The sequence below is a fragment of the Juglans regia genome, chromosome 5 (assembly GCF_001411555.2).
Source record: "Juglans regia cultivar Chandler chromosome 5, Walnut 2.0, whole genome shotgun sequence".
NCBI lineage: Eukaryota > Viridiplantae > Streptophyta > Magnoliopsida > Fagales > Juglandaceae > Juglans > Juglans regia.
Window position 1 is genome coordinate 5786515 of NC_049905.1, and position 21363 is coordinate 5807877.

Here is a 21363-nt window from a genome sequence, read left to right on the forward strand (position 1 = left end):
ATATTTATATTCAAAATATAATATTTTTATCATCGTCAATTATCTTTTATTATTTTGATCGATTAATTCATCGATAAAAATAAATAAAAATATGGTATGTAAAGTTTTTGTAAAATAAATGATATTATTTATCTTTAATTTTATAGAATCACATTTGTGATTAAAAATAATAAGATTTAGAAGGAGAATTAACATAATTAGTAATATGTTGTAAATTAGAGACGTGTCCCAAAGTCAATCTAGAAACAACCTTTTAACGAATTGAGAGAGGGTCTTTTAAATCCTCATCGTATCACTGTCCGAAAAGAAATAAGAAGAAAGTGAGAGAAAATAGGGAGCTGGCAGTAAAAAGTGTACACAGAGAGAGAGAGAGAGAGAGAGAGAGGGGACGACTTGTTATGCGGCGTGTCTTCAAGTGTCGTGCATGCATTTTTATGCAATCTGTTGCTTTGCATGCATTCTCTCTCCTCTGTCTGAACTCTATCAAATACACGTTTTCTTGGGGGTTAAAAGCCCCACCACCGCCGTAACGCTCTGCGGGAACCATCGTCATCGATCTCCACCTAGTTGACCCTGTAGTTCTTCATCTTCACTTTTAGCAGAGCTGTATTTACTGCTACTAGTTGAAAAATTATAGCCTTATGAGGATGAACAAGAAATGGGTTTGTTTCTGTGTTCGTTGTTATTGTGAATGCGAACACTTCTAGATTTGGGGTCTTCGAGGATAGGGACGAGGTTGGTGTTGGTGTTTTTTTTATTATTTTTGTTTGTGGTTTTTAGTGTTTCTTTAATCACTGTCGAATCTCAGAAAGGTTGCGCGTAGATGTATGCAGTGAGGGAGAGAGTTGTGTACATGTGCTTGCTGTGGCTAATGATCATTTATTTCACTAAATTTTTAATTTTTTGTGAAGTGCTGTTAGGGTTTTGATTTGGATTTGCGTCTTGCTCTGCTCGAAGATTTCGATTTTGGGTTAATGGGGCCAAAGATTTGCATGAATGCTTCATGCGGAGCAACCTCCACGCATGAATGGAAGACAGGCTGGCCTCTGCGATCCGGTGGATTCGCCGATCTCTGTCACAACTGCGGGTAATTTTCGTTTTCTCCGTCTGCTTCTGCTCTTGTAATTCAATGTAATTTCTTATGGGGATGATTTGATTTTCCAAAGGCAAGTTTTGGGTTTATCGAGGTGTTGAATTGGTGTGTTATTGGGCTCTTTTTTTTTTTTTTTTTTTTTTTTTTCATATAGACGGTCTCGGTGTGTTGCTTTTGAAGTTTTTCTATTTCTGATAGAAAAGTTGAAATGCTCGAGTTTTTTTGAATTTTCTGTATGAAGAAAATCGTGCCGTTGTAGTTAACCAACCTATTATTAGATAATCCAACTGATCCTTGCTACGATAAGTAAACTAGCTACGGCTTGCTCAAAATTTTAATTTTATCCCCGCAATTTATGTAAATTAATAAATGGGAAAGATGGAAAATAAAGAAAATCTGCAATTGCGGCTTATAGAATGTAACCACAGCTCATTATTTAACTGTAATTAATCACTGGCTATTCCCATGACTTGCCGAATTCATGTGTTCAAGACTTCAGTACTAGCTATATACTGGACTTAGTGATTTAGATTAGCTAGGTCTTAAGGGTCAAAAACTCCTGTGGGCTAGTCTAATGAAAATCTGTCAAGGATACTTTTTTTATCAGGATGATTATATTATTAGACACGATCTGCTCATGGTAAATATATATGGGTTTGACCAATCGTATATTAAGAATAATTGAGATTTATTCCATTTTTATTAGTTCCATAGCTATCAAGTGATTCGAATCTTGCGATTTTTCTCACGTTAATATCATTTTGCTCCTTTTTGTAATTTTGTTGGATTTGGTGAGTATGGAGGCACATTTAGATTTTTAATATGCTTGCTCAGGAAAAGAAATCAATATGTGTTTGTTCATGCACAACGTCTAGTAACTGATTTTGCTTGTGCATGGGGAGAATCATGAAATTATTTTTCATGTTATCCTATTTGATGTTTGTAATGCATTAGCTACCTTGCTTCCACTTGTGTAAGTTTAATCTATTGATTCCTCTGCCCTTGTTCATGCTATATACTCAGTGTAGATACCATTTTTCTACTAATTTTCAATATTACCAAAGTTAAATGGTCTCTACAAACATATATAAATTATTATATTTCTCTTAGTTTGTCATAAAAATTTTAGTAGAACATGGCATGACATTCTATTGATTTATCTGTTTCCCTCATTTTGGTTTCAATATTTCATACTTCACTCATTCTTGATGTGCTGCTCTCTCCACTTAGATCTGCCTATGAGGATCTGGTTTTCTGTGATATGTTCCACTCAGAGGAAACTGGTTGGAGGGAATGCAGTTTATGCAACAAGGTAAGTTTAAAGTGGTCTCTTTCCTTTTCAGGTTAAATATTCTTTTGTGTGGAGCTTTTTAAATGTAATTCAATTTTTCATGGCAGCGTGTACACTGTGGTTGCATAATATCTAAGCCTTTGTATGAGTGCCTGGACTTTGGGGGCGTTGGGTGTATTAGCTGTGCTAAGGGCCCTGGACTTTATCCGGTAAGTCTACCAATATATCATATTATATCATTGTCTCAAGGTGTTACATTCACTGCATTGCTTCATTTAACTATGTTTATATGGGTTAAAACATTTACTTCTATACCAATCGTTGATGGTCATGCCCTGGGCATGTGTATGTGTCTATATGCATATAGTTGCAGGCATGATGATTGTTGTAACTCTAGTGCTGGTGATTACTGCTTTCTTTGTAGTAGATCTCATTTAAACAAACACAGTTCAAATATCTGAGTGGACAGCCATGTAGGTTAAAATGGTAATGAGAAGGGCCTTTTAAAGTTATTTCTAAATTGATGTTATTCTAATTTTCCTGACTTGCTTATATGCTGCTGATAATGTCACTTGTTGAGGATGCTTGTCATTTGGCTCATTTTGGATGAATAGTGTCATGAGCAATACTTTTAGAATGCCAATAGAATGGGTGGTTATATGGCTGTCAGATTATATCCTTTACAGACTTTATTGTCTTGTTATACAGATCTGGAGGGGTGAATTTCCTAATGGATTTGGTTCATTGACTGTAAAAAATGCTGGCGATTCACTCTCCCCTCCTGTTGAGAAAAGATTGGTCACTGGCGATGAGGGAAAACTTATGCAATTGTGCAGAATAGTGGAAGAAGCTAATGAACCAAACCTCTTGCCTAAATCTCAGAGAGGTGAAGCAAATGTATCTCAAGTTGGCACGGGCTTTTCAAGTGTGATTCAACCATCTATTGGATTAGTAACATTTGCCAAACCAGACAATAGTAGACAAATATTAGAGGGTAAAGATGTGCAAGAATCACTAGCTCAGCCGCCTTTGAATATGAGCTTGGGAACTCCAAATTTTGTGCTTCCCTTTTCTAGTGGGGTTGTAGATGGGAGGGAGCAGAGCAAAACATCTTCTCCCTGCCAACAAGGGCAAAGATCTCGCCCTATATTGCCGAAACCAATGAAAACTGGCCTCACTGCAAGTTCAGAGACAAATAAAAGTGTGGTTCAGATGCGAATTGCTAGGCCTCCTACTGAAGGACGGGGGAAAAATCAGTTACTTCCCCGATACTGGCCAAGGATTACTGACCAAGAGCTGGAGCAATTATCTGGAGAGTATCCATGATTTTGACATCCTTTTTCTCCTCCATGATTAAGTTTGACTTTGTTGAAGTACTATCTGCTGCTGTCGCCATATGTATTTTAGTGTTCATCTGTTGATTTAAGTTGGTGTTTCCCTTAAATTTGTTATTTCAAAGTTTGAATTCTACTATTGTGCCATTGTTTGAGAAAGTGCTTAGTGCCAGTGATGCTGGTCGGATTGGTCGCTTGGTTCTCCCAAAGGCATGTGCTGAAGTAAGTTTAGAAGTTCATTTCTTTAGGTTCTTGTTCTTGCTTCTCTCTCTCTCTCTCTCACACGCACACACTCTTTTGGGTGAGGGAGGGAGAGGGGTTTTCCAAAATTTTTTTTCTATTCCCTTTACTTTTTTATTTCTTTTTTCCTGGCTGTGGGAATAAACTGAAAGTCAATGCAGGCTTATTTTCCTCCCATTTCTCAATCAGAAGGCCTGCCTTTAAGGATTCAAGATGTGAAGGGGAATGACTGGACATTTCAGTTCAGATTTTGGCCCAATAACAACAGCAGGATGTATGTTTTAGAGGGTGTTACCCCTTGCATACAGTCTATGCAATTACAAGCGGGTGACACTGGTAAGCTCCATTATATTCTGGCATAGAGGGCTAATTTAGTCCATGGGGTTTGTTTACATATCCTGTGATTATTGTATTTTTTTTTTTTTATGTTTTATTCTTATTTATTTTACTTGAATCTACAGACTGATTTTTGAAAAACTTATAGATCACTTTGGAATTTTGTTTGGCATGATAAGGAAAGTTTTTGAGCAACACCAATCTAAAGTAGTATTTTCAATCATTCTCGTTGAATTAACTTTTTATGCTTTCGATCTGCCCACAATCCCATCAATTAACTTTCTTGATACAATGTCCATTGGGATATTGCTTGTTATGCCATTTTCCTTTTGAGATTTCTATGGTTGGTGCCGGGTGTATGTCACTGTTTCCAGTGAGTTCCAACATACATTAAACAAGTGCTTTTGCATAGAGGCTTGAATGAAAACACCCATGGAACAGATTAGCCATAGTGATACATCATTAAACCCTATAACTAATTTGTTTTGGTTGTTGGGGTGAGGGTTCCTCAAACTTTTAAAGAGTTGACATTGTTTCGTAAAATTCGGAATCTATGAAGAGCCATGGCCTATCTTAACCTAGATTTGTCCTCGGTAAATACTGGTTTGTGGAGTGATGTATTGTATAGATTTTTTCTTCGTTGTATACGTTTAATTTCCTTTTTAATGGAACTCGACTGCATCTATGGCTTGCTTTAATTGGTACATGGTGCTTTGCAATAGAATTTGGCTTATAAAATACACAATTTTCTAGGCACGAGTATGTCGTGACAAACAGGCTTACATTTCCGTCTCGATGATCAAGAGATCTTGGTGCAATTATGGAAGTTCTTGTTCTAGTTTTATAACATTTCTACCACCTTTTTATAAATGGAAATTAAAATGTACTCCTCCCTTCCACAATAGATGACATGCTTTCCTTTTTTAAATATGAACTCACATTTGTCTTAATTTAAACCCATCTTTCCTGGCCTATCTTGAGGAGTTTTGAGTTACGTGTTCATTTTATTAAAATATATGCCATTTGCAAATTTTAATCTATTGTAGGATGGGAGCTTTAGGTTATGTTTTATTCCGTTATTTTTCAATGTTTCTGGTACAGTAACATTTAGTCGGATAGATCCTGGAGGCAAACTTGTCATGGGGTTTCGAAAGGCATCAAACACTGAAGATACACAGGTCTAGCTTCATAGCGATATTTAACTTCATCTCTTGCATCCTCTTACTTTCAGATCACATATTAATTATTATGCATCTTGGAAACTGATATTATTTATACATAATTGTTAAATTGATAGGATGCCCAGACATCTGCCCTTCTCAGTGACACACTTTCTAGGGAAACATCATTTTCTGGTGTTATTGAGAACCTGCCTTCAAGAAGTGTTTTCTCTGGGCTTTTCCAAACAATGAAAGGAAGCAAGGAGCATCATCAAAATGCTTCTTGTGAAAATTTGAATTTAGTGGATGAGGATATCGCATTGCATAATAGTGATAACTATAGGGGCAGGATGAATGAAGATTCACCACGGCAGCCAATGCAAATTCCAGAGAAAAAGAGGACGCGGAATATTGGATCTAAAAGTAAGAGGCTACTAATGTATAGTGAAGAGGCTCTGGAGCTGAGATTTACATGGGAAGAAGCACAAGACTTGCTTCGTCCACCCCCAAGTTTGAAGCCTAGCATTGTTACTATTGAGGGCCATGATTTTGAAGAATATGACGTAAGTGTATCATGATCAGTCCTGTAGTTTGTATATTATTATGAAGTAAGATAAGTAATAAATAGTTCATAGGTTTTAAGTATTGAATCTCAGGTACCAGCATATTTTCGTGGTAATTGATGTGATCATTGAATCATAGTAATGTATTTCAGGAACCACCGGTTTTTGGAAAGAGGACTGTATACACTACCCTGCCATCCAGGTAAGGATGCATGTTAAATGTGGTATTAGGTAATAATATTATATAGGTAAGGAAAAGGAAATAATAAAGCTTTGAAGGGATGATAGCATTTTTCTTTTCAGTCTTTTCTTATATTTTTCCTCTTACTAGCCAGTAGAGCTTTTGTCAGTTTGTTAGAAATATTATTTGAACCTGTTTTTGTTCCCCCTGCATCTCACATTGTGTGTCAACTGTTCCATGTTGGAATGTCCCAAAATATTGTTTACTTTAGGAAGTCAATGGACATTATTTAATTACTTTTTTAAATATGCCAATTTGCTTTATTTAAAGAATCAGTACAACCTGCCACCAAGGGTGGTGGCTCAATGGTCCTTGGATTACTCCCATGTGGTTTTTTGGCATGTACTGTGTCTGGAGTTTAAATATGCCAATTTGCTTTATTTAAAGAATCAGTACAACCTGCCACCAAGGGTGGTGGCTCAATGGTCCTTGGATTACTCCCATGTGGTTTTTTGGCATGTACTGTGTCTGGAGTTCAAATCTTCAAATCTGAATATGGATTGACCTTAGGCTATTAGCATCTGTCGCTTAATGGTTTATTGAATTCCCTAGTTGGCTGGGGTCTAGGCTACAGCTTAAACTTGACTTGAGGGAGTGCCTTCGGCATCCTGCCACCTAAGTCCCTCCTGTCCAGTTCCTATCAGGTAGGGTGCTACTATGGTCACACCCTGGTAAGGAGGCCGACTCCAGTTGCCCCTCCTACTCTTTATGCTTATTAACAAAAAGAGTCAATGCCACCTTCTATTTGCTTTATTCAGGTTTAAATCAAGAAGGATAGTTTCATGGCCCCTTAAAGGATTGATAGCGAAGGTCTTCTATGCAGTAGATATTTTCTATGCCGGTGACCATGCCCTTGTCCAGGGACATATTTACAACAGGGAGTGAGGAGCCCATCCCTCCCTTCTCCGACCCCCATCTCATCCCTTCAATGTTTGCATTAGGCATTTGGACAAAAATAATTTCCGACATGGCCTCCCAAGCTTTTGAAAAAATATCCATTTACCTTAGTCTTTTAGCATGGCCTTCTCTGTTTATCAACTCTCTTTTAGCTTGGCCTTCTCTGTTAACAGTAAATAATAATCGAATTGATGGTAGAATGTAGGCATAGTCATGTACACAGGGTGTATACTAGAACAACTCCTACAGTTGTTAGACTAGAGGACACTTGTATGCATACTTATATAGTGTTTGATGTTTTTCAATTTCTTATTCTCCATTTCTAGATGATCTGGGTCTCATGAGCACTTGAAGAATGATATGGATCCTATAGTGGACAAGATACTCTAGACACAAATGACCCAACCCCTAATTCATTTCTGATCAGTGTGTGCATGTTGAAGAGTGTGTTTATTTAGTCTAGTATTGAATACTTTTATCTTGCACTGAAATATACTTGATACTTTCATCCAGGGGACGGGAACAGTGGGCTCAGTGTGATGATTGCTCCAAATGGCGAAGGTTACCTGTGGATGTTCTTCTACCTCCAAAGTGGGTGTGTTCAGAAAATGTTTGGGATTCAAGCAGGTTTAACATTATCCCGCAATTCCGCTTTCCCCTTTTGAATACCTTGGATGAAAGTTGGTTCCCGTATAATTATACCCTTAAGGTTTGCAATGTGCTCACAGGTGCTCCTGCTCTGATCCAGAGGAGATCAGTCTAAAGCAATTGGAGAATTTTCTGAAAGCAAGCAAAGGTATGACCTTGGCCTCTATGTATCTTCTTCATAATATAATTTCTGTGATCCATTATGTTTTGGCAAGAAGTTTGAAAAAAATGGTGAATTCATGTACATTGCCTGGATGTTTTCATCAAATGTATTGGCTGCATATGGATGCATGAAAAGGACCAGAGCTTTGTTGATATGTGATTTAGTTATTGCTTGCACCTGATTATCTGTTTGTGCACATATTGCCATGATGGACGATATTCCTGTATCCCAATGCTCTGGAAATATAAGTTTGTTGCAAGTGATGAAATCAGTCCTATGATATATCCATGAATTGGTCAATTTGCCACTTGAAATACTATCATTCAAAGTTTACATTCTTTACTCTCAATAGGTTCCAAAATACTTCCTGGTTTCTTTCAACCGTCTGTAAAATCTTCTTCAGATTTCAAGAAGCGGAGAAGTGCAGAAAGCCACAAGTCAGTCCAGGAATGTGAGCCTTCTGGCTTGGATGCTTTGGCCAGTGCTGCAGTTCTGGGAGAGAACGTGGGTGATACAGGTGAACCATCAGTTGGAGCGACTACCAAGCATCCCCGACACCGCCCTGGCTGCACTTGTATTGTTTGCATCCAGCCCCCAAGTGGGAAGGGCAAGCACAAGTCCACATGCACTTGTAATGTTTGCATGACCGTAAAGCGCAGGTTTAAAACCCTAATGCTGCGCAAGAAGAAAAGTCAATCAGAGGGAGCAGAGACTGCCCAGAAGGATGATGACTACAATAGAGATGAATCAGAAATGAATGGTCCATCAAGAGATGGACATTTGCCTATGATTTATCTGGGGAATGAAGCAAGCCACAGCGGAAATCAAGCTGAGGAGGCTGAGAGCAGTAATGGGAAATTAGACCTCAATTGCCATCCCAACCGTGATGACATGCAACTGGATCTGGAAGTACCAGGAATGAGTCTGCTGAGCCTTGTTCAAGCAGCTAGCCTTCCATTAGAGGATTTTATGAAGCAACGAAGAGTCCCAAGCTTGACATGTGAGCAACAGGGTAGTCCAGGTATATACACACAAGTTACCGAAGAAAACGAGAGACCTCTGTTGAATGAAGGAGGCCTTGCATCTGAGGTTTGGGAGCGTGAAAGTAGTAGAGATCATGGTGGTTATCATGAGTCCAATTAAGCTAGACTGAAACGATCTTCTCCATGCATGGAGGAAAGCTTTCTTTCATTTTTTTATTTGTTTATTGGCAAGGCTTATGATCATGAGTCCAAGTTAGACTGAAACCATGCATCTTCCATCATGAAGAAGATCAAGAGCTTCTGTTTTTTTGTTTGCTCTTTGAAAGAATAGGTTTGTTAGCTTTATATTTTCAAACGAAGCAGTGTTCCTTGTTCTTTGCCTCTCTGTGTTCCCCCCATGTTTGTACTCTACACTCCCTGGTCCCTAGCTAGCCTACTTGTTTTAGCAAACGTTTTTAAAACAAAACAAACAGCTAGCCTCAGGCATTTTATACGTACGTACAGATCGAGGCAATTAAGGGGTTGATGCCACGTGTCAAGATGCATGCCCGGCTTTACACAATTGTTAATACGCGTTAATACGAGAGAAAGAGAGCTTTGTTTTACTAGCCATACATACAACTCATGCCACCAAGCAAGACATGATGCACGTACGCTTTCAATACCACCAGAGTTGGAAAGCTGTGATCATCCATTGATCATTTTTGTATTATTTAAAATGTCCGGCTCAATATGTTTGTTTTCTTCCTGGCCAATGGCCCAATGGTTGAAACAATAATGGCATTATCATCCTTGAGATATGATATTTTTGTCTTAACAGGTCCTATAAAAATAAATTTATAATTTAATATGACGTTAGAATATAAAATTATTTTTATTATAAAATAAATTTAATATATCATATAAAATTATGTCAAATTATAAATTTATTTTTGATGATCGAATTATGATTGCAGGTTCTAAACTTTTAAACTTAAAAGCATTTAATTAGTTAATTTTATTTTATTAGCCATAAGAATATCCGGAGGCAGACACCCACAAATTATATATCTGTTCCAGTACCTCATGCATGCACGTGCACCTTTGTACATGTCCAATGAATCTGTTCCAGTACCATATTCTTTTTTTGTTAGGTTAAGGTAAGTGCCTAGCTACTTCCAGTTCCTACTCATGCATGAGGTAGAACATGGAAAGTCTCGTGGGGGCCATGTCTCAAATTAATCAGGGGTACTACTACCAAATATGATTTTTTCTTATAAAGATGTTCGTTTTGATCTTTGATTTCGCATAGAAATGTGCAGCGAGCCCTCGTGAACAAGCCATCATGTTCGGATATTTCAGAACATGTTTGGCTTCCCGACATACAGATCCATTTTAATTAATTTAGATATTTTCGGGAATTTTCTTGATGATACTCTGTGCAGTACTACTGTTTCTTTTTTTCCACGCGTCCAAATTCCATGCATGTACTGATCTGCAGACTGCATATTCATATATACGAGTCTATAACTCGTGCAATGCATATATTATTGTGTATGTTGTTTACGAGGGATCGAGAGAGATTTAGTGAGACATAGAATTTTATAATGAAAAAATTTAAAATGGTTAATATAGTACGGTTTATTTGACGAAACAATATAAAAATTAAAATAATGCTTTTAGATATAGACTTAAATTGATTTATATCTTTATATATAAGAAATGAAATGAAATTTAAAAGTTACAACATTTCATAATATTGAAATATTGCTTTTAAAATGATTACCACTCAATAAATATAACACTTCCAATTTAATGGTGGAATGTTTACTTTTATGAGTAGAATGTCGCATCGAAATCATATGACTTAGCTTAAAATATAAAATAATATAAATATTGAATTAATACTTTTGGATGGAGTATTGAATCGGTTTATATTTTTATATATAAAAAAAAAAAAAAAAAAACTTAAAAGTTAAGATGATTCATAATGAAACATTAATTTTAAAAGATTTATTACTGCATAAACATAACATTTTAAATTTAATAAGTAAAATGCTTATTTTTATAGGTTGAATGTCAGACGGGAATTACATGAGTCTGCATTTATATATAGTAAAATATGTTGGTAATTCGAATTTTGTACCCATGATTAGTAATATCGATCGTTTTTCTAACGTTGAGTGGCGAGACGAATTAGATTGTCGGAATCAGATTGTCACGATTTAATGCTGTCTCTTAATTGGTTATTCTCGGAAATCGAAATGTTCCGACGCGTTCTTTGTTGTCATGTATATGGTAGAAAAGAATCTTGTACAATGTCCAAGACCGGCTTCATGCATGGCTTGGCCTTATCATCACCGGCCGTCTCCATTCCCAGTCCAACTTGATAAAACCCCCTGCTGTCTTCTTTCAACAATTCACCAAAACTCTCTCTCTCTCTCTCTCTCTCGCTCGCTCTCTCTCTCTCTCTCGGTGATCAGGATCAGTACATTAACCTAGTAATGGGGGATTCTGCAACATTGGAAAAGGCGAGAACAGAGCTTGAGGAACTGTATCTGGGAATCCCAGATGATTCTGTCAACCTTTCTTTTCACGACCTTGCAGATGTGACCCAAAACACGAAACCTTCCGAAAAGAGAAAACCCACCACAATGGAACCCATTCTCGAAGCCAAACCCACAAAAGGAGCTACCCCTTTGAACAAATTACCCAGTCTTGATTTCACCAAAGGCCTGCAAGCATGCAGGCAACATAATTTTGATCATGTCAAGAGAGACAGTAGTACTACCGGTGACATGTACGGACGTCATGCTTTTCACAACTACCTTGGCGAAGAAAGCCATGCAACGCCGGGCCATCGTCATCATGCGAGCCCAAATGTACGTCACTCGGGATTCGGGCACGTCGCAGATGTGGATGGACGTAGCATGAATGCCCACGATGACGTGAGTAGTCTCGGCATGGCTTCCATGTACCAGGAGAGAGGTCGAGGACGAAGGCGCCTTGGCATTCCTCACTCCAATATCTGCACTAACTGCAGTACCTATATTTATATATTCCGGCATCGATGCCTGGTACGTATCAGAGATAAAAGCGTAATTCGGACTACTTACGCTCCAAATCTGTCCGTCCAACTGTCCAAATCCAACGTTTTGAGACTTCAAAATGTTTTCCCTCATAATCTTCAAAATTCAGAAGTTTTTTCCTCTCTCTCTCTCTCTCTCTTCTTCTTCTTCTTTTTTTTTTTTTTAGCGAAAGTTTTCATGCATGATTTTAATTTCCGTACCTCTGCGTATTAACTTATAATTTACATGTTAATCTTTGCATTAGCATTCTGAGAAATTAGGAATGTAAAGATCATCGATGATGATGAGAACATTTGAATATGCAGGTTTGTGGAAGAGTGTATTGCAGGCAATGTGTGGGCATGGGCATGGGGGAGATGACTGAAGGAAGAAAGTGCATCGAGTGTTTAGGGAGAAGATTCAGCCAAAGGTAACATACATTACATATATAATTATATGCATTTTCACACTTGGATGTTTGTTACTAAGATTAAGATTTATATATAAGAGTAATGATTTGTAAAAATTTTAAAAATAGATACAGTGCATTCATCTGTGAAAAAAAGTGAATCCTGTCATAAAAAATTATATATATAAAAAAACTATTTTTATTTTTGTGGAATTTATAATTTTTACAAAGAATCTACGTAAGACTTGCACACTTTAGACTTGTATCTAACATTAATATATAATGACCAACAGATTCTTTACATCATTCCCAAGATCACAAATCAAAATTTATGAAATAATTATTAGATGGTTTTCAAGATTGATCGCAAGAGTTCATTAGAGTTAAGGCTGATGGTATACTAAACAATCTTGTAGGCCGGCAATCAAGTATGAAACCCAGCAATATTGTGGGTGTTGGGCCGATTTTGCCGTCCTTGCTCCTTTAGCAGTTGGCAACTAGCTACCAAAGTCTAGCATATTGACAAAAACCAAAGACAAAAGAACCTCAACACACCTATTTGTTTTGACACCATAGTTGTTATTATAGAATTATATTTGCAAGCTTACACATATTCAACACAACTGTTCCACAAAACTAATATGGGCCTGTGGGTAATTGCCTGGGTCAGCTTTTGAATGTGGTTTGGACTTGGTATTGTTGTAGGTATATAGAAAGAGCAGGAAATACAGGGTGTTGTTTTGGGTACCCAAGTTTGGTAAAGCAGGCTGAACTCAAGTGGGCTGAGAAAGGGCCGAGAAAAAGTGGGGAAAGAGCTTACGGACACGGTCAAGGTCGGAGTGTCTTGATGTCGTCCAGACCAATGACTCCAAGAGCCCATGCTGACAGTAGCCCACCTTCATTCGTTATGAGCACATCCTTTTCCCCTTATACTCCTACTCATCACCATCTCCCTCTCTAATTCATCCTTTGTGATGCGAAATTTTCATCATTGGATTATTGTTTTTGGTCTAATTGCTTCTCGGTTCAGAACATTTGTTTTGTTTGATTTAATTATCAGCTGGAAAAAAATTATATTTATTTATTTATTAGTTAATTAAATGGTGTTTGTTTCTCATTTTCTTGATTTCTTACACTATAGAGAAGAAAAGAGAAGATATAATTCTTCATGGATAAAAGTATAATTTGCATCATTGAAAATTGGGATTTTTATATTTTGGATCCTAAATTATAAAAAAAATATATAGTATATTGCGTTCTTTAAATACTAAAAGCTAAAGATCTGTGATTTGATTGACATAACCTCCCAGTCTCCAAAATTGAGGTCTTGGATTCGAAACCAGGCCCCCTCCCCAAATGTAACAAAAAAAAAAAAAAACTAAAAAATCATAATTTAAAGATCATGTTCTTCTTTGTGGGATCAAAGTCCAATATTTCTTGGCAGCATGTGCTTGTTTATCTTCATATAATATATTTCTAAGAAATTAAACATTAAGAAAAGGGTGTAATTATAAACAGCAAAAAAGTTCTTTGTTTTTTAATATTTTTTTATTACTATAAATTATAAAAATATATCTTGTATTCCTTGTTTTTGTAATAAACCAACCTGGATGGACAAGATTGATCATATATAATAAAGCAATTAGGTCCTTGGTCGACAATATTCATGCATGGCTTGTACAAGCAATTCACACAAAGAACGCCAACACTGTACGTTATTATAGCGTGTATAGCCATGATCACCACATGTAAAAGAAAGGCCCCCTACCACCTCGAGATCTTTTGTTTTACCCATGAGGAAAAAAGAAAAAAAATACACAAAATTCAAGTACACAAGTAAGCTGTAATGCATGATCAGGCAAGACATGAAAAGACTTGAGCTAATATATTAGAAACATCATGTAGTTAGTACTCTTGGTTTGATCTTAATCGGAAGACCCATGGAGGGATATGGCATTGGTTCACGGGTGATCACTTCCTCTGGGTTTACTTGTGACCATTCGTACGTTGTCACCAGATTATGAACGATAGTCAGCGTCTCGACCCTCGCAAACTCGTTTCCTATGCATGTGTGGAGTCCACCTCCAAAGGCAACATAAGCATAAGGAGGTATTGGCTTAGATGGGTTCTCAAACCTAGATGGATCGAACTCTGTTGGATTGTCAAATATGTCTTTGTTCATATGAGTTCCACAAGCCACCCACAACACCTAGAGGAAACATACTTCATGTTAGCTCTTTACCATTATATTAAAAAGTAACAAATAACAAGAAAAGACAGAGATCAATATTTTTACAAGCAATATTACTTTCCATCTTAAATGATATGACGTATTTTAAGTAATTTCGCGTGTCAATTACTTGAATGAAAATCACTTAACATGCGTCCGATAACAACCTTGAATGATTTCATATGTGCTCTCCTAAAGTTACCTGCCATCCTTTGGGAATATCATAACCACCATAGCTAGTATCTTTCAGTGCTTTCCTAAAGCTACCAAACACAGGAGGGATCATCCTCATCAATTCTTGTGCAACTCGCCAGGTGTATTTCATCTCTCTTGTCTCTGCCCATGTTAGGTGTTTTTGTTCTTTTCCTTCCCTCTTCTTTACAATGTCCAATTGCTCTAAACATTAAGCAGAAAAACTGTCACAGAGAAATCAATCAAAACTCAAAACGACCAATATTTATAAGTCTATACCTTCTAAAACTTTCTTGTAGACCTCAGGATCTCTAGCCAGCTTCCATATCATCAAGCTTAGAAGAATTGCAGAGGTATCATGGCTGGCAATCATTAGGGTAACAAAATTGTCAATAATCATATCATCTGCAATAGGTTGTTTATTTTCATCTCTCAGTTCTAACATGCAAGACAATACGTCGCTCGAAGGGCTCCGAATCCCCTTTAAGAGCTCCTCCTTTCTCTTTTCCATGATTGGCAAAATCTTATTCACAATTCTTGATCGAGCTCTCCGACCTCTCCAATGAACAGTTCCAGGGAAATTCACGGGAAGTGACATAATTGCTTTGAATGCCAAAGAGAAATCATCAAACAGTGCTTCCCTTGTGTAATCATCCTTGATACCAAAAAGGATGTTGCTTGCTATGCTGAATGTAAGTTCCTTCATGAAGACCACAGCCTGAATCGTGTCTCTTCCTTTGGTTTCTGTTAGGAATAAGGTCTTAACCAACTCATCCATCTCTTTGATGTACTTTTGAAGGCTTTCTGGCTTTAGAAATGTCATCATAGCTCCCTTTACTAGTCTGTACCTGTATAATAACTGACAACGGATGATCAAATGGAACTAAAAAATAATGCATCTTTTTTAAGATATTATGCAGAAGCCGATCCTAATAAATTAATTAGTCAAAACGTCAAAATAGCTAGATATTAATTCTACAAGAAAAATGAGCACGGATTATTTGCGAGGATAAATAATCATTATTATTTTACTACTATATGATAAAAATAAACTTATTTTACTATAAAATAATCATTATTATTGAAAATAATTAATCATAAATAAATAATTTTTTTATAGTAAACCATGAGTGGGAATAAAATTTCCTCAAGTTTTTGTCCTTACTTGAGAGTCTCGACTCTCGAGTGAAAAAAATGAACACACTAAGTACGTAGGTCCTTTTTCTTTTTTTTTTAAGAGCCGGCAGCCACAAGGTACGTAGGTCCTACAATATTTATTCTGCGTTTAATTCACACAAACAACAATATAATATAGTTAGGAAAATACTTTAACCGTATTACACAAAACAATCTCATAAATTGATGTGACTTAATGTGATTCATTATATTATAAATTAAGTTACTTTTATTATAAAATAAATCTAATATATTAAATAAAATTACCTCAGTTTGTAGAATTATTTCATGTAATTCTTTTATTATATCATGTATATATAGACACATATTCCTAAAGGGGTCTTAGTGTACCTGTAACCAGTGAGTTCAAGTATATTTTGCTTCCCACCGATGGTTTGTAGAGTGAGAGGTTGCTTGGCAGCAAGAACACCATCATCAGCACCAAGTACAAACTTGTTACCGGCTTGGCCAATAATAACCACAGTCCGGGAACCTAGGATGGAGGTTTTGAACACCGACCCATGTTTGGATATCCTTTCTTCTAACCATTCAGGGCCTCGATCTTCTCTTTGAGCTCGAAGAAAGCTCAATGTCTCTCCAATCAGAGGATACCCTAGGGATCCTCCAGGAAGAGTACTTCTAGTTCGAGGTCTAGAGAGATATTTTGAAAGGAGAAAGGCTGAGATCAGAGTGAATGCTACTAAGAATAGGAAAGACATGATGCTGACACTCACCTTCGGTTTTGTGTTTTGAACCGAGACAACTAGGAGACTATATATATACACACACACACAAAGCACATTTGTTTGGTATTTTTGAGCCTTCGACGAAAAAGACAAAAGCTAGAGATCAAGCGAAAGAAAGATTAGGACACAAGTGAATCAAATATTCCGCCATGGCCGGCGAATAAAAAGAGAAATGATTAGGAAGAACTTCGTTAAGAAACAAGGGTGAAGAGATCGATAGCCATTGAAACATATTCAATATATAATAATAGACAGCTTTGAACCAAGAGAAAACGCCTGAAGTTCAAAATCTTGATCGATCTCATGTATCACTGAATCAACATCCATCTTAAATGAATCTTCCAAGAAAACAAGTAGAAAGCTTTGTTTTATTCATTTAAATTTTCATGAATCTTTCAAGTTTATATCATTGTCTTATTGATAAGTCGTTATCATGGAAAGTTACACAATATATTTAAGTTCAACTCAGGCATATGAAGTATCGCAAGTGAGTTTTTTTTTTTTTTTTTTAAAGTTCCATTTTGAATTTGATCATGTACGTCCAAAGTAATGTGAAGGGTTCTTCTTGATGTTATTTCCGTCCAAATTAACTTGAGCACTTGGATTTATTAATGTAAATTCAGTAAAAAAAACTCTCCCCGAGTTCTTTATCCGCATCTAGTTTTTGGTAAATATTTATGGAGGTGACTATCTATGAAAAAATCTCATTAAAATAAACTTATAAACTAATGTATCTTAATATGATACACCAGATAATAAAAATGTTTTTGCTATTAATATTTATATATATGTATGCATAATTTTATTTATTGAGTTACTTGATTTATTTCTACGCGATTATAAACTTAGTTATTTAAATTTAAAAATAAGTTTGAAGATAACTTTAACAAATTTTATATGATTCAAGATTTTAAAGATTTAAATTACATGGCTCTTCTATGCGTAATATATTATACTTAATAAAAAAAAATACCACTTTCAAACTCCATATCTTCAAGAACTTAGAAACATAAAAGATATTTGAAGTTATAGAGTGTGCAAATTATGCACATTCTTTTTTTTATAAAATGAGTAAATAATATGAGACTTGTTAATATTGTGTTTCGAACACCTGGGTTAAGCTCCAACAACTTGGGTCAGGATCTTTCTACCTACATACATTGAGACAAAAGTGAGCTCGAGAGTGTCTGAGGAGCCTCCGATGTCAAAGTTAATATACTCTTATTCTTGGAGAATAATATGAGAATTAGAGAGTTCAGAGAGATTTACTCGTACCTGAATCATGACTTTTATACGAGATTTTTGGGCGACATTTTGTGCCCTGTTTAAGGGATCTACGTCACACCCACATTCGCCCAAGTCATGGCCTTTTAATACAGCATGACGTCTAAGGTGGCTCCGTTGGTCAGAGCAGTCACTTATCGCTTCTAGAATAAAGGGTTTTCTGTGTTTTCCGTTCACTTGCCAACGTAGATCCATTAATGCTAGGTGTCACAAACGAGTGTCAAGGTTAGTATGTCCCATCTGTCCCCCAACTTGTTTCCTGCGCGACGCATCCCCTTACTACTAATACAGTTTTTGGCTGAGCTCATTTGATGATTTTCGGATAATCAGAGGGGAGGTTCTAGGTCAAGACAAACTTCAATGTCTTGCCAAGGCCCAACCCAATGGGCCAAGAGGGAAATATCTATTTCAGGACTCATAAGAAAAAATTAATTCATTAATAATAAATCTTACTATTTTTTAAAATAAATGTGCATTGACATAATTTATAATTATATTTACTATTATTATCAACAAAATAAATAATTTCTTTGGCATGCCAACCAGTATCTGTGGCCCATATATGCAGAACGTAGTCCGGTCAGAGGTTGTTAGTTGGTTATCAGCTCCAGTTACTGAAGAGTCCGGTCACGATCCTCAATTATTTCTGTTACTTAGATGGTGGGAGCTGAGACGAAGAAGATGAATAAGACAAATCCAATAATCCAGAACGGTTGGAATGAGACACATCACATTCAATGATGTCCTTCCCCTTCAACCTAACCAACCAACTGGTTCAATCCCTCACATAACTCCTTACAGTTTTTTAATTTAGAATTTTTTAATTTTTTAATTTTTTAATTTTTTAAATTTGAAGAGAGATAAATATAATATATAGATCACACTATATTAAACGAACGCTACTCGTGAATTATAAATTTCAATACTTAATGTAGTATTAAATGAGTATACATGCTTATCATTATATTTGAGTTAAAAAATTGTAAGAGTGATCTGAATCTCAACTCGTAACTTTCCTGCTCTCAAGTGATGTATATGTTATATAATTAGTTTGAGAGCACAAAAGAAGTTTACAAAATTAAAATTTTAAATTAACTTAATTTAATGTGATATAATAGATTGTAAGATTTATTATTATTATTATAAAGTAGATATAACATATCATATAAAATCATATCAATTTATAAGTTTAGTTTATTTTTGTGAAATGTGTTTACTTCTCTTAGGGCTGGTTTGGATTTAGAGATGAGATGAGATAGTTTTAGATGAAAGATAAAAATTAAAAAAAATATTATTAAAATATTATTATTGTTTTGGAATTTAAAAAAATTGAATTGTTTATTATATTTTGTATAAAAATTTAAAAAAATTATAATGATGAGATGAAATGAGACGAGACGAGACAAAACACTTTTCAAATCTACACGGGGCCTTAGTAGGGGTGTGCAAAATTCCGAAAATTCCGACTCCGTCCGACTTCCGCTCCGACTCCGACTCCGACTTCGTCGGAGTCATCGGAATTCGGAGTCGGAATTCGGAGTAGCTCCGAATATCTATTCGGAGTCGGAGTCGGAGTCGGAGCTCCAAGAAGCTCCGATTCCGACTCCGAAATTTTTTTTACTGTACACTTTCGCTCGAGCGAGGTGTCGAGCGCAAGTCGAGCACACGTTGTATTGAACATTGGCTCGAGCGACATGTCGAGCGGAAGTCGAGCGAACCTCTCTGGAAGAGTTATGCTCGAGCGACAGGTCAAGCGGAAGTCAGAGAGGTTCGCTCGAGCGAAAGTCGAGCGGAAGTCGAGCGAACCTCGAGCGCACGTCGAGCGCACGTCGAGCTCCGATCTTATGTCGGAGCTCCTATAGGAGGTCGGAGCTCCGACCTCCGATCGGAGTTGGACTCCGACTCCAGTTCGGAGTCGGAGTCGGAGCTCCAATTTGGCTCCGACTCTTGTCGGAGTCGGAGGTCGGAAACGAGCACTCCGACCGACGGAGTCGGAGCCCAGCCCTAGGCCTTAGTTTGAATATATGTGACTGGTAGAAATTATGTTTAGGAAAACCCTGAAAATATTGTCCCTGGCTAAGGGATTAGTTAAAGAAAAATGTTACATATGGCCACGTGTATCTACTTAGGAGTCGAGGTAATCCATAAAACGATCATTGGGTTTTCTTAACAACTTTCTTCTCACATTTCTCATCGCATTAATGATTTTAATTTTTACACTATATATCATTTACATAATATAATTTAATTTATAAAATTTAAAATTTAAAATTTATTTTTTAAATTAAATTATAAATGTCGCGTATATGGTCGTAGTAAAAACACATTCTAATAGAATTATAGGTATTTGAAAAACCTTAATTGCGCACAAAAAGTAGCATTATTTAGTGAAAGGGTAAAATGAAACATAATCATTTCGAGAATTGGAAAGTTCACGACAGAGTTTGACAATCTTAATTATTTAATTCAGATTTCTTAAACTAAACATTGAGGTTGCGTTTCACGTTGAGTTGAATTAAAATAAATTAAATTTTTTATGAATAGTAATAAATTAAGATAATAGAGTGAATTTTATAAAATTTACTTAAAATAAATTTAAATATATTTACGATAAGTTAAAAAGAATTGTAAATTCTACATATAAAGATATGTTGAGTTAAAAATAATTATGAATCTCACGTGTAAATAGATCTTAAATTAAATGATATTAATGATTTGAAAGTGAAGTATTTAGATATTAAACTAGATTTAAATTTAAATTCAATTCAGATAATCTCATCAGCATGCATGTTCCAAACGTAGCCTAACACACATGATTAAACTGTTGGCCCCCTCCTCCAACGGGATTGGTTTCCTAAAAGGTGCATCCATCTCTTTAGAGACAATGAAACCTCGTGCTAGAAATTCCAGATCAGCTTGCAATTAATGACCCAAAATAGGAAAAATAAAAACAGAAGAAAATTGGAAATCAGCTTTCCATAATGTCATCACACGTTACATTTAAAAAAAAAAAAGAAAAAAAAAAGAGGAAATAAAAAATATTCTAATCAATATTATGTAAAATCTAAAATGAAATAAATACTAGTAATTATCACAAGCCAACTTTAACAATTTACAAGATAGATTAAGCTGGAACATTCCTTTTAGGGGCAGCCTAATCACTCCTAGACAGACATAAATGAATAATACAGAATTACAAGGATGCATAAAAATAAAATAGAGATATAAAATTGGGTGTTTACATTTACTACAATAATATCCTCTCATTCATTTTATAGATATTTATTTTTTATTCAGCCAAAATATAAAAATAAATATTTTTTTGTTACC

At 35.9% G+C, this 21363-nt stretch overlaps 2 protein-coding genes across 4 annotated transcripts; one reads left to right on the forward strand and one right to left on the reverse strand.

Moving 5' to 3' along the window:
- The first annotated feature begins 352 nt into the window (after nucleotides 1-352).
- On the forward strand, nucleotides 353-9358 carry LOC109002417 (B3 domain-containing transcription repressor VAL1-like). 3 transcript variants are annotated; one of them, XM_018980159.2, is made up of 13 exons: nucleotides 353-735; nucleotides 912-1087; nucleotides 2324-2405; nucleotides 2492-2593; nucleotides 3093-3700; nucleotides 3844-3940; nucleotides 4120-4294; nucleotides 5396-5472; nucleotides 5592-6017; nucleotides 6170-6219; nucleotides 7669-7782; nucleotides 7884-7951; nucleotides 8319-9358. In XM_018980159.2, the coding sequence occupies exons 2-13, from the start codon at nucleotides 975-977 to the stop codon at nucleotides 9107-9109; spliced, it is 2703 nt and encodes a 900-aa protein (XP_018835704.2). In that variant the 5' UTR covers nucleotides 353-735; nucleotides 912-974; the 3' UTR covers nucleotides 9110-9358. The 3 variants fall into 3 exon arrangements, with proteins under 3 accessions (XP_018835704.2, XP_018835705.2, XP_035546320.1); XM_018980160.2 differs by having other exon boundaries at nucleotides 921-1087; XM_035690427.1 differs by having other exon boundaries at nucleotides 354-735; nucleotides 8370-9358.
- Nucleotides 9359-14302: 4944 nt separating this feature from the next.
- LOC109015631 (taxadiene 5-alpha hydroxylase-like) lies at nucleotides 14303-16722 on the reverse strand. The gene is made up of 4 exons (XM_035690020.1): nucleotides 16355-16722; nucleotides 15107-15675; nucleotides 14838-15031; nucleotides 14303-14614 (listed from the first exon to the last, which is right to left on the reverse strand). Exons 1-4 carry the CDS (start codon nucleotides 16720-16722, stop codon nucleotides 14303-14305), a joined length of 1443 nt encoding a protein of 480 aa, XP_035545913.1.
- Nucleotides 16723-21363: the final 4641 nt, after the last annotated feature.

Coding starts and splice junctions, on each gene's coding strand:
- LOC109002417 (XM_018980159.2), top strand. CDS start 975: ATGGGGCCAAAGATTTGCATGAATGCTTCATGCGGAGCAACCTCCACG. Junction 1,088..2,323: donor GATCTCTGTCACAACTGCGG/GTAATTTTCGTT, acceptor CTCTCCACTTAG/ATCTGCCTATGAGGATCTGG. Junction 3,701..3,843: donor CTGGAGCAATTATCTGGAGA/GTATCCATGATT, acceptor GTTATTTCAAAG/TTTGAATTCTACTATTGTGC.
- LOC109015631 (XM_035690020.1), bottom strand. CDS start 16,722: ATGTCTTTCCTATTCTTAGTAGCATTCACTCTGATCTCAGCCTTTCTC. Junction 15,676..16,354: donor CTTGAACTCACTGGTTACAG/GTACACTAAGAC, acceptor GTTATTATACAG/GTACAGACTAGTAAAGGGAG. Junction 15,032..15,106: donor CTACAAGAAAGTTTTAGAAG/GTATAGACTTAT, acceptor CTTAATGTTTAG/AGCAATTGGACATTGTAAAG.